The 12,273-nt window shown below is 60.3% G+C and overlaps 1 protein-coding gene across 1 annotated transcript in view; it reads left to right on the top strand.

Moving 5' to 3' along the window:
• LOC128901785 (chromodomain-helicase-DNA-binding protein 3-like) overlaps positions 1-12,033 on the top strand; it is a 74,934-nt gene extending 62,901 nt beyond the window's left edge. The window contains 4 exon segments of the mRNA XM_054183936.1: positions 4,624-4,819; positions 7,569-7,732; positions 10,639-10,765; positions 11,884-12,033. Of these exon segments, the coding sequence (XP_054039911.1) occupies positions 4,624-4,819; positions 7,569-7,732; positions 10,639-10,765; positions 11,884-11,987 (591 nt within the window). The 3' untranslated portion in view covers positions 11,988-12,033.
• The last annotated feature ends 240 nt before the right edge of the window (positions 12,034-12,273 follow it).

The following is a 12,273-nucleotide window of genomic DNA, read 5'->3' as shown; positions in this document are numbered from 1 at the left end:
GATCTAACAAAGCTATGCAGGGGGAAGATCAGAAGGACCAAAGCTCAATCAGAACTCAGCTTGGCCACTGCAGTTAAAGACAACAAGACGAGATTTTTCCAGTATATCAACAGGAAAAGGAAGACTAGGGAAAATGTAGGCCCACTGATGAATGAGACGGGTGCCCTAGTGGTGGCAGACACAGAGAAGGCGGAGTTACTGAATGCCTTCTTTTCTTCGGTCTTCGCTGCTAAAGCCGTCCCTCACGAATCCCATACCCTGGAGGCCAGGGGGAAGGTCGGGAGAGAGGAAGACTTTCCCTTAGTTGAGGAGGACCGGGTCAGAGACCACTTGGCCAAGCCGGACGTTCATAAATCCATAGGCCCTGACGGGATGCACCCGCGAGAGCTGGCAGATGTTATCGCTAGACCGCTCTCCATGGTCTTTGCAAGGTCATGGGGAACAGGAGAGGTGCCTGAGGACTGGAGGAAGGCTGACATCATTCCAATCTTCAAAAAAGGCAAGAAGGAGGAGCCAGGGAACTACAGGCCGGTTAGTCTCACCTCTGTCCCTGGGAAGGTAATGGAGTGACTCATTCTGGATGTCGTCTCCAAACACGTAGAGGAACAGGAAGCTATTGGAAGTGGTCAGCATGGATTTACCAAGGGCAAATCATGCCTGACCAATCTGATAGCTTTCTGTGATGTTATAACGGGTTGGCTGGATGAGGGGAGAGCCCTAGATGTCATCTACCTTGACCTTAGCAAGGCTTTTGACACTGTCTCCCATAAGATCCTCATTAGGAAGCTGAGGAAGTGTGGGCTAGACGAGGTGACGGTGAGGTGGATCGAGAGCTGGCTGAGTGACAGGACTCAGAGGGTTGTGACCAGCGGCACAGAGTCCAGTTGGAGGCCTGTAACCAGTGGTGTCCCCCAGGGGTCAATACTTGGTCCAATTTTGTTCAATATAGTCATTAATGACCTGGATGATGGGACAGAGTGTATCCTCAGCAAGTTCGCTGATGATACCAAGCTGGGAGGGGTGGCCGACACTCCAGAGGGCCGTGCTGCCACCCAGCGTGACCTGGACAGGCTGGAGAGCTGGGCAGAGAAGAACCTCATGAGGTTCAACAAAAGCAAGTGTAGGGTCCTGCACCTGGGGAGGAAGAATGCCAAACACCAGTATAGGTTAGGGGTGGACATGCTGGGAAGCAGCTCGGAGGAGAAGGACCTGGGGGTCCTGGTAGACAGCAAATTATCCATGAGCCAGCAGTGTGCCCTTGTCGCCAAGAAGGCCAATGGCATCCTGGGCTGCATAGGGAAGACTGTGGCCAGTAGGTCGAGGGAGGTCATTCTCCCCCTCTGCTCTGCACTGGTGAGGCCACAACTGGAGTACTGTGTCCAGTTCTGGGCTCCCCAGTTCAAGAGGGACAGGGAACTACTGGAGCGAGTCCAGCGTAGGGCAACCAAGATGATTGTGCGACTGGAGCACCTCCCTTAAGAGGAAAGGCTGAAAGAGCTGGGACTCTTTAGCCTGGAGAAGAGAAGGTTGAGGGGGGAGATGATTAATGTTTACAAGTATCTAAAGGGTGGGTTTAAGGAGGACGGAGCCGGGCTCTTTTCAATGGTTCCCAGTGACAGGACAAGGGGCAACGGGCACAAGCTGGAACATAGGAAGTTCCGTTCAAATACACGGAAAAACTTCTTTACGGTGAGGGTGACGGAGCACTGGAACAGGCTGCCCAGGGAGGGTGTGGAGTCCCCTTCTCTGGAGGTTTTCAAGACCCGCCTGGATGCAGCCCTGAGGGATGTGCTTTAGGCAATCCTGCTCGAGCAGGGGAGTGGGACTACATGATCTCTAGAGGTCCCTTCCAACTCTGAAGATTCCGTGATTCCGTGAGGCCAAGAGTTGGGTGCCCAGAAGCCTGGGTCCTCTAAGTGATGGTGGGTCAGAGCTGGGTGCCTGATCACCTGGGTCCTCTCTAGACTCTGAGTGACGGTTGAGGTCAGATTGGGTGCCCGGACGTCTGGGTCCTTCCTTGGCCTTGGGTTGTACGGTCAGAACTGGGTGCCCAGACGCCTAGGTCCTCTAAGTGATGTTTGAAGTCAGAGTTGGGTGCCTGGATGCCTGGGTCCTTCCTTGGTCTCTGAGTGATGGTCGAGGTCAAGAGTTGGGTGCCTGGAAGCCTGGGTCCTCCAAGTGATGGGTGCCTGGTCACCTGGGTCCTCTCTGGGCTCTGAGTGATGGTTGAGGTCCAAGTTGGGTGCTCGGATGTCTGGGTCCTTCCTTGGCCTTGGGTTGTGAGGTCAGAGTTGGGTGCTCAGACGCCTGGGTTCTCTAAGTGATGATGGAGATCAGAGCTGGGTGCCTGGATGCTTGGGTCCCCTCTGGGCTCTGGATGATGGTCAAGGTTAAGAGTTGGGTGCCCAGACGTCTGGGTCCTTCCTTGTCCTTGTTGGGATGTGAGGTCAGAGTTGGGTGCCCAGACACCTGAGTCTTCTCTGGGCTCTGAGTGATGGGTGAGGTCAAGAGTTGGGTGCCCGGACACCTGGGTCCTTCCTTGGCCTTTGGTTGTGAGGTCAGAGGTGGGTGCCTGGTCACCTGGGTCCCCTCTGGGCTCTGAGTGATGGTGGAGGTAAAGAGTTGGGTGCCCAGACCTCTGGGTCCTTCCTTGTCCTTGGGTTGTGAGGTCAGAGTTGGGTGCTCAGACGCCTGGGTTCTCTAAGTGATGGTTGAGGTCAAGAGTTGGGTGCCTGGACACTTGGGTCCCCTCTGGGCTCTGAGTGATGGTCGAGGTCAAGAGTTGGGTGCCCAGACACCTGGGTCTTCTCTGGGCTCTAGCGATGGTCAAGGTCAAGAGTTGGGTGCCCAGTCATCTGGGTCCTTCCTTGTCCTTGTTGGGATGTGAGGTCAGAGTTGGGTGCTTGGATGCCTGGGTCCTCTCTGGGCTCTGAGTGATGGTTGAGGTCAAGAGTTGGGTGCCCAGAAGCCTGGGTCCTCCAAGTGATGGTGGGTCAGAGCTGGGTGCCTGGTCACCTGGGTCCCCTCTGGACTCTGAGTGATGGTTGAAGTCAGAGTTGGGTGCCCAGACATCTAGGTCCTTCCTTGGCCTTGGGTTGTAAGGTCAGAGCTGGGTGCCGGGACACCCTGGTCCTCTCTGGGCTCTGAGTGATGGTTGAGGTCAAGAGTTGGGTGCCCGGACACCTGGGTCTTCTCTGGACTCTAGCGATGGTTGAGGTCAGGAGTCGAGTGCTTGGCCATCTGGATCCTTCCTTGGCCTTGGGTTGTGAGGTCAGAGGTGGGTGCCCAGACGCCTGGGTCCTCTAAGTGATGGTGGGTCAGAGCTGGATGCCTGGACGCCTGGGTCGTCTGAGTGATGGTGGAGGTCAAGAGTTGGGTGCTGGGACACCTGGGTCTTCTCTGGGCTCTAGCGATGGTTGAGGTCAAGAGTTGGGTGCTTGGACACCTGTGTCCTTCCTTGGCCTTGGGTTATAAGGTCAGAGTTGGGTGCTCGGACGCCTGGGTCTTCTCTGGGCTCTAGTGATGGTTGAGGTCAGGAGTTGGGTGCTTGGACATATGGGTCCTTCCTTGGCCTTGGGTTGTGAGGTCAGAGGTGGGTGCCCAGATGCCTGGGTGCTCTAAGTGATGGTGGGTCAGAGCTGGGTGCCTGGTCACCTGGGTTCTCTAAAGTGATGGTTGAGGCCAAGAGTTGGGTGCTCGGACATCTGGGTCCTTCTTTGGCCTTGAGGTGTGAGGTCAGAGTTGGGTGCTGGGACACCTAGGTTCTCTAAGTGATGGGTGAGGTCCAAGTTGGGTGCCTGGACATCTGGGTCCTTCCTTGGCCTTGGATTGTAAGGTCAGAGGTGGGTGCCCGGACACTCCGGTCCTCCCTGGGCTGTGAGTGATGGTCGAGGTCAAGAGTCGGGTGCCCGGACGCTTGGATCCTCTCCGGGCTCTGGTGATGGTCAAGGTTAAGAGTTGGGTGCCCAAATGTCTGGGTCCTTCCTTGGCCTTGGGTTGCGAGGTCAGAGTTGGGTGCGCAGATGCCTGGGTCCTCTAAGTGATGGTTGAGGTCAAGAGTTGGGTACTTGGACGTCTGGGTCCTGTCTGGGCTCTAGTGATGGTGGGGGTCAGAGTAGGGTGCTTGGACACCCGGGTCCTTCCTTGGCCTTGGGTTGTGAGGTCAGAGGTGGGTGCCCAGATGCCTGGGTCCTCTAAGTGATGGTGGGTCAGAGCTGGGTGCCTGGTCACCTGGGTCCTCTCTGGGCTCTGAGTGATGGTTGAAGTCAGAGTTGAGTGCTCAGGCGTCTGGGTCCTTCCTTGGCCTTGGGTTGTAAGGTCAGAGGTGGGTGCCCGGACACGCTGGTCCTCTCTGGGCTCTGAGTGATGGTGGAGGTCAAGAGTTGGGTGCCCGGACATCTGGGTCTTCTCGGGACTCCTGAGTGATGGTTGAGGTCAAGAGTTGGATGCCTGGATGCTTGGGTCCCCTCTGGGCTCTGAGTGATGGTGGAGGTCAAGAGTTGGGTGCTTGGACATCTGGGTCTTCTCTGGACTCTTGAGTGATGGTGGAGGTCAAGAGTTGGGTGTCCGGATGCCCGGGTGTCATCCCGCCCGCCGCCGTCACCCTTCTCCCTGTCCCCGCAGCTGCTGGAGCAGGCGCTGGTGATCGAGGAGCAGCTCCGTCGCGCCGCCTACCTGAACATGACGCAGGATCCCAGCCACCCCGCCATGGCCCTCAACACCCGCTTCGCCGAGGTCGAGTGCCTGGCCGAGAGCCACCAGCACTTGTCCAAGGAGTCGCTGGCGGGCAACAAGCCCGCGAACGCCGTCCTGCACAAGGGTAAGAGGCGGGGGGGGCCGGCGCCCCCGGCGCGGACGCCCCGTGTAGCGCCTCGCACCTCTGTACCGCGCTCTCAATCATTAAAGTGGGGTTCTCCTCCCAACCGGCTCCCGGTGTATCCTTGCTCTGCGCGTGCTTTCTGGCGGCCGGAGGCGGTGAAGCGGGGGGCGGGGGTTGGGGGGGGCCGGGGGAGGCGCGGTGGAGGGTGTTTTTTTGGGGGGAGTGGAGGGGGGGGGGAGGGGGGGATGGGGAGGGGGAGGTTAAAGGGGAGCCGAGGCCGGGGTTTGGGCTTGGGGGGGGTGGGGAGGGGCTGGGGGAGCGGTGGCGGAGCTGCTGGAAGGTCCCCGAGGGGTTTCTGGGGGTGGGAGTAACCTGGGAGTAAGCCGGGGTGCGGGTTTAGGGCCGTCCCGGGGCTCTGGGGCCGGCGGGTGCCTCTGTCGCTTTGCGCTAAGATGTATCTGCTGAGTATCTGTCGTGTCGGGCTGGAGTATGTCATGAGTATGTCACGAGCATGTCACTAGCGTGTCCTGTGTAGCATGTGATGCATTTACCCGGAGTATCTGGGGAGCATGGAAGGAGTATACTCTGAGTATCGTGATGGCCAGAGTTATGTCCCGTGTAGCATGTAATGCATTTACCCGGAGTATTTTCGGGGTACGGAAGGAGCGTATTCGGAGTATCCCTGGCGCGTGCCATGAGTAAGCCTGGAGTAACGCTGGTGTAGGGATGGGCTGTCCCTTCTTGCGTGTGACGGCTTGGCCCCGAGCGGTGTTTTCCCGGAGACTGTCTGGATATCTCCGGTGTGTTGGCTGGGTTTGCCCCGAGTACTCCGGGGGGAATGTGCGGAGTATCCCCGGAGTATCTCCAGTGTCTTTTAACGTCTTTGCCAGCGGTGTGGCTGGAGTAAGGAAGGAGTAGCGCTGGTGTAGGCTGAGATCTCCGAGTAACGAGTATCCCCCGAGTGTCGGTGATGTGGCTGCAGCCCCTGGGATTCTCATTCCGGAGGGATGAGGATGCTCGGAGTGGCTCTGGTGTGGCTGTAACGTGGGCTGGAGTATCTCAGGTGTATCCCGGGAGTATGCCCGGAGTATCTTTAGTGTCTACGGAATATAGCCAGAGTATCTGTGGAGGACTTGAGGAGTGTGTCCAGCGTGTCTAAGGCGCGTCCCCAGAGTATTTCTGGTGTTTCTCCAGAGTATCCCCAGAGTGACTCAGGAGTATCCCTGGAGTATCTCAGGTGGTGGTAAACGTTGTACCCGGAGTAGCTCTGCTGGGTCTAGAGAGGGGACGGTGGCCGGAGCGTCCCCCGTTGTAGCTACAGCGTAGAGCCCCGAGTGCCGCGGCTTGGAGTGGCTCCGGTGTCTCTGAGAGACGGTACCCGGAGTAGGTGAGAAGTATCCTCGGAGTATCTCCGGTGTGCCCAAGGAGTAGATCTGGAGCCTGAGGAGGGTACCCGGAGTATCTCAGTGTGTCGAGAGAGTAGGAGTATCCCCGGAGTATCTGTGGTGTGTCCAAGGAGTAGACCTGGAGCATGTGAGGAGGGTACCCAGAGCATCTCTAAGAGAGAGTACTTGGAGTATGTGAGGAGTAGACCCGGAGTATCTCTGGTGTCTCGGAGGGAGGGTACTTGGAGTATCCCCAGTGTGTCTGGAGAGTAGAGCCACAGTATGTGAGGAGTATGCCCGGAGTATCTCCGGGGAGTCTAAGGAGTGACCCCAGAGTGTCTAAGGAGTAGACTCGGAGTATGTGAGGAGTAGACCCAGAGTATCTCTGGGATATCTAAGGAGTATACCTGGAATATCTCTGGTGGGTCTAAGGAGTATGCCCAGAGTGTCCAAGGAGTAGACCCAGAGTATCTAAGGAGTATGCCCGGAGTATCTCTGGGGTGTCAAGAGTAGACCCAGAGTATCTAAGGAGTAGACCCAGAGTATCTCTGGCGTGTCTGAGGAGTCTACCCAGAGTGTCCAAGGAGTAGGCCTGGAGTATGTGAGGAGTAGACCTGGAGTATCTCTGGCGTATCTAAGGAGTGTCTCCGGAGTATCTAAGGAGTAGACCTGGAGTATCTCTGGAGTGTCTGAGGAGTATGCCCAGAGCGTGGGAGGAGTAGACGTGGAGTAACTCCAGGTCTACTCCCCTAAGATACACCAGAGATACTCCAGGTCTACTCCTTAGATTCTCTGGTTTATCTTAAGGGAGTAGACCCGGAGTATCTAAGGAGTAGACCCGGAGTATCTCTGGTGTATCTTAAGGGAGTAGACCCAGAGTATCTAAGGAGTAGACCCGGAGTATCTCTGGGGTGTCTCAGGAGTATCTCTGGGGTGTACAGAGGAAAGCTGGAGTATCCTCGGTGTGTCTAGAGAGTATCCCCTGAGTAACTAGCCCGCTCCGAGTCCCCGCAGTGTGTGCAGGGCTGTCCCCGGGGTACTCCCCGTGTGCCGGGGGCTCGTACCCAGCGTCTCCCCGCCCTCTCCCACCCCGCAGCACCCCCCCGAGTATCCCCTGAGTATCTCCCGAGTAGCGATCAGGCTCCCCCCGTCCCTCCCGCCCCCCCCCCGCCCCTTCCCCGCTCGCACGTGAGTATCTCCCCCCTCCTTCCAGTAGCTTCCAGTAACTTAGGAGTAATTTAGGAGTACGTCGCGAGTAACCCTTGCGTAAGCTGTGAGTAAGTTGTGAGTAGGCGCGGGGCGGCCCCCCGGCGCTGACGGGCCCCCCCCCGCCCCTCTTTCTCTCTCTCTCTGTCTCTCCCCAGTGCTGAACCAGCTGGAGGAGCTGCTGAGTGACATGAAGGCGGACGTCACCCGCCTGCCCGCCACCCTCTCCCGCATCCCCCCCATCGCCGCCCGCCTCCAGATGTCGGAGCGCAGCATCCTCAGCCGCCTGGCCAGCAAGGGCACCGAGAGCCACCCCCCGCCCGTGAGTGGCCCCCGCCTCGGGGACGTCCCGTCCTGGGGCCGACGCTCGCCCCGGGGACGTTCCTCACCCCGGGGACATTCCTCGCCCCGGGGACGTCCCTCACTCTGGGGACGTTCCTCACCCCAGGGACATCCCTCACTTTGGGGACGTCCCTCACTCTGGGGACGTTCCTCGCCCCGGGGACGTCCCTGTCTCTGGGGACGTTCCTCACTCTGGGGACGTTCCTCACCCCAGGGACATCCCTCACTTTGGGGACGTCCCTCACTCTGGGGACGTTCCTCACTCTGGGGACGTTCCTCACCCCAGGGATGTCCCTCACTTTGGGGACGTTCCTCACTCTGGGGACGTTCCTCACCCCAGGGATGTCCCTCACTTTGGGGACGTTCCTCACTCTGGGGACGTTCCTCGCCCCGGGGACGTCCCTCACTCTGGGGACGTTCCTCACCCCAGGGACATCCCTCACTTTGGGGACATTCCTCACCCCGGGGACGTTCCTCACTCTGGGGACATTCCTCACTCTGGGGACGTTCCTCGCCCCGGGGACGTCCCTCACTTTGGGGACATTCCTCACCCCGGGGACGTTCCTCACTCTGGGGACGTTCCTCGCCCCGGAGACGTCCCTGTCTCTGGGGACGTTCCTCACTCTGGGGACGTTCCTCACCCCGGGGACATCCCTCACTTTGGGGACGTCCCTCACTCTGGGGACGTCCCTCACTCTGGGGACGTTCCTCACCCTGGGGACGTTCCTCACTTTGGGGACGTCCCTCACTCTGGGGATGTTCCTCACCCTGGGGACGTTCCTCACTTTGGGGACGTCCCTGTCTCTGGGGACGTTCCTCACCCCGGGGACGTCCCATCCTGGGGCCGACCCTCACTCTGGGGACGTCCCTCACTTTGTGGACATTTCTTATCTTGGGGACGTCCCTCACCTTGAGCATGTTCCTCACTCTGGGGACAACCCTCACCCCAGGGACGTCCCATCCTGGGGCCATCCCTCACACTGGGGACGTTCCTCACTCTGGGGACATCCCTCACTTTGGGGACTTTTCTTATCTTGGGGACATTGCTCACTTTGGGCATGTTCCTCGCCCCGGGGACATCCCTCACTCTGGGGACATTCCTCACCCCGTGGACGTTCCTCACTTTGGGGACGTCCCTGTCTCTGGGGACGTTCCTGTCTCTGGGGACAACCCTCACCCCGGGGACGTCCCATCCTGGGGCCGACACTCACTCTGGGGCCATCCCTCACTTTGGGGACATTTCTTATCTTGGGGACGTCCCTCACTTTGGGCATGTTCCTCACTCTGGGGACATCCCTCATCCCAGGGACGTCCCATCCTGGGGTCATCCCTCACTTTGGGGACGTTTCTTATCTTGGGGACGTCCCTCACTTTGTGCATGTTCCTCACCCTGGGGACATCCCTCACCCCGGGGACGTCCCATCCTGGGGCCATCCCTCGCTCTGGGGACGTCCCTCACTTTGGGGACATTCCTCACTTTGGGCATGTTCCTCACTCTGGGGATGTCCCTCACCCCGGGGACAACCCTCACCCCGGGGACGTCCCATCCTGGGGCCGTCCCTCACTTTGGGGACATTTCTTATTTTGGGGACATTTCTTATCTTGGGGACGTTCCTCACTCTGGGGATGTCCCTCACCCCAGGGACGTCCCATCCTGGGGCCATCCCTCACTCTGGGGCCATCCCTCACTTTGGGGATGTTTCTTATCTTGGGGACGTTCCTCACTTTGGGCATGTTCCTCACCCTGGGGTCATCCCTCACCCCGGGGACATCCCATCCTGGGGCCATCCGTCACTTTAGGCACGTCCCTCACTCTGGGGCCATCCCTCACTTTGGGCACGTCCCTCACTTTGGGGACGTTTCTTATCTTGGGGACGTCCCTCACTTTGGGGACATCCCTCACTTTGGGGATGTTCCTCACCCTGGGGCCATCCCTCACTTTGGGGATGTTTCTTATCTTGGGGACATCCTTTTCTGGGGGACGTGTCCCCAACCTGGGGACATCCCTCACCTTAAGGATACCCTTCCTTGGGGACATTCTTTGCCTTGGGGACATTCTTTGCCTTGGGGACATCTTTTCTCTTGGGATATTCCTCAACCTGGGGACAACCCTCACCCTGGGGCCATCCCTCACTTTGGGGACGTTACTTATCTTGGGGACATCCTTCTTTTGGGGACATGTCCCCAACCTGGGGACATCCCTCACCTTAAGGATATCGCACCTTGGGGACATCCTTTCTTGGGGACACCTTTTCCTTGGGGACACCTCTTTGGGGACAAGCCCTGCCTTGGGGGACAGCCCCCCTCATTGTGGGGTCTCTCTGCCTTGGGGACATCCTTTGCTTTGGGGACATCCTTTCCCTGGAGTATTCCTTCCCTTGGGGACAGCCCTCGCTCTGGGGACATCTCTCACTTTGGGGACATTTCTAATCTTGGGGACAATCCTTCCCTGGGGACAGACGTGCCCTTGGGGACGTCCGTTTCTGGGGGACATCCTTTTTATGGGGGACATGCCCCTAACTTGGGGACATCCCTTCTTGGGGACACCTCTCACTTTGGGGACACCCCTCACCTTGGGGACGCCCTCAGCCTTGGGGACATCCCTGGGGACCCTCCCTTCCATCAAGACCCCCCCCCCCACACGCACCTAGGGGACCCTCACCTGCCTGTCCTGGGGACAACCCCCCCCCCAGGGCCACCCTCTTGGGGACATCCCCGGCTTGGGAACACCCTCAGCCCTGGGGACCCCCCCATCCCGTGGTGACACCCACCTTGGGGACCCCCAGCCCAGACCTCTCCAGAAGCTCCTTCCCCCCCCCCCCCCCCCCCCCCGCCTGGTGGCAACGGGGGAGAGAAGGTGACAGTGGTGTCCCCATCTCTCTCCAGACCTTCCCGCCGGGGCCCTATGCCACCCCCCAGAGCTACGGGGGCACCTTTGGGACCCCCCCGGCCGGAGCCCTCCCCCCTGGAGGGGCCAACTACAGCCAGATGCCACCGGGCTCCTTCATCACCGGTGAGCACCCGGGCGCCTGCGTCCAGGGGTGGGGGTCCCCGGACACCTGGCTCCATGGGTGGGGGGCACCCAGATGAGTGGGTCCATGGGTGGGGGCACCCAGATGCCTGGGTCCATCAGAGAAGGGTTCCTGGCTCCATGGGTGGGGGCACCCAGATGTCTGGGTCCATCAAAGGAGGGTTCCTGGCCCCATGGGTGGGGGGCACCCAGATGAGTGGGTCCATGGGTGGGGGGCACCCAGATGCCTGGGTCCATCAGAGAAGGGTTCCTGGCTCCATGGGTGGGGGCACCCAGATGTCTGGGTCCATCAAAGGAGGGTTCCTGGCTCCATGGGTGGGGGGCACCCAGATGAGTGGGTCCATGGATGGGGGCACCCAGATGCCTGGGTCCATCAGAGGAGGGTTCCTGGCTCCGTGGGTGGGGGCACCCAGATATCTGGGTCCATCAAAGGAGGGTTCCTGGCCCCATGGGTGGGGGTGTCCAGATGAGTGGGTCCATGGGTGGGGGGCACCCAGATGCCTGGGTCCATCAGAGAAGGGTTCCTGGCTCCATGGGTGGGGGGCACCCAGATGCCTGGGTCCATCAAAGGAGGGTTCCTGGCCCCATGGGTGGGGGTGTCCAGATGAGTGGGTCCATGGGTGGGGGGCACCCAGATGCCTGGGTCCATCAGAGAAGGGTTCCTGGCTCCATGGGTGGGGGCACCCAGATGCCTGGGTCCATCAAAGGAGGGTTCCTGGCCCCATGGGTGGGGGTGTCCAGATGAGTGGGTCCATGGGTGGGGGGCACCCAGATGCCTGGGTCCATCAGAGAAGGGTTCCTGGCCCCATGGGTGGGGGGCACCCAGATGTCTGGGTCCATCAAAGGAGGGTTCCTGGCCCCATGGGTGGGGGTGTCCAGATGAGTGGGTCCATGGGTGGGGGGCACCCAGATGCCTGGGTCCATCAGAGAAGGGTTCCTGGCTCCGTGGGTGGGGGACACCCCGACTCCTGGCTCCATGGGTGGGGGTCCCCGGACACCTGGATCCCCGGGAGGGTGTCAGTGTGTCAGTTTTGGGGGGGGGGGGGTGGTGGGTGTCTGGACCCCCCTCCCGGACACCTGGGTCCTTCCCCCCCCCGCAGCCGCTGCCAACGGGCCCCCGGTGCTGGTGAAACGGGAGCGCGAGGCCGAAGGGCCGGAGAAGAAGGAGCCGCGGGGGGGCGAAGTCATCTGCATCGACGACTGAGGGCGGGGGGGGCCGAGGGGGGGGCCCCCCCCCCCACCACCACCACCACCACCACCACCAACCCCCTGCTCCCCCACCCGGGGCTGCCCCACATCCCCCCCCCCGCCATCCCCCCCAAATCCGGAGGCGGTGGATGGGTTGGGGGGGGGGGGGGGGGATGGGGTGCCGGGGGAGGGGCGCACTGCCAGAAATGCCTCATTTCACCCTAAATCCGGTGCGGGGGTGGGGCAGCACCCAAGGGTGGGGGGTGGGGGTGAGGGGGGGGGGGGGGGGGGGGCGTGTTTGG

This window comes from Rissa tridactyla, chromosome 28 (genome assembly GCF_028500815.1).
Source record: "Rissa tridactyla isolate bRisTri1 chromosome 28, bRisTri1.patW.cur.20221130, whole genome shotgun sequence".
Lineage (NCBI taxonomy): Eukaryota > Metazoa > Chordata > Aves > Charadriiformes > Laridae > Rissa > Rissa tridactyla.
Note: the sequence above shows the minus strand (reverse complement) of the source record. Positions and strands in the feature narration are given on the sequence as shown.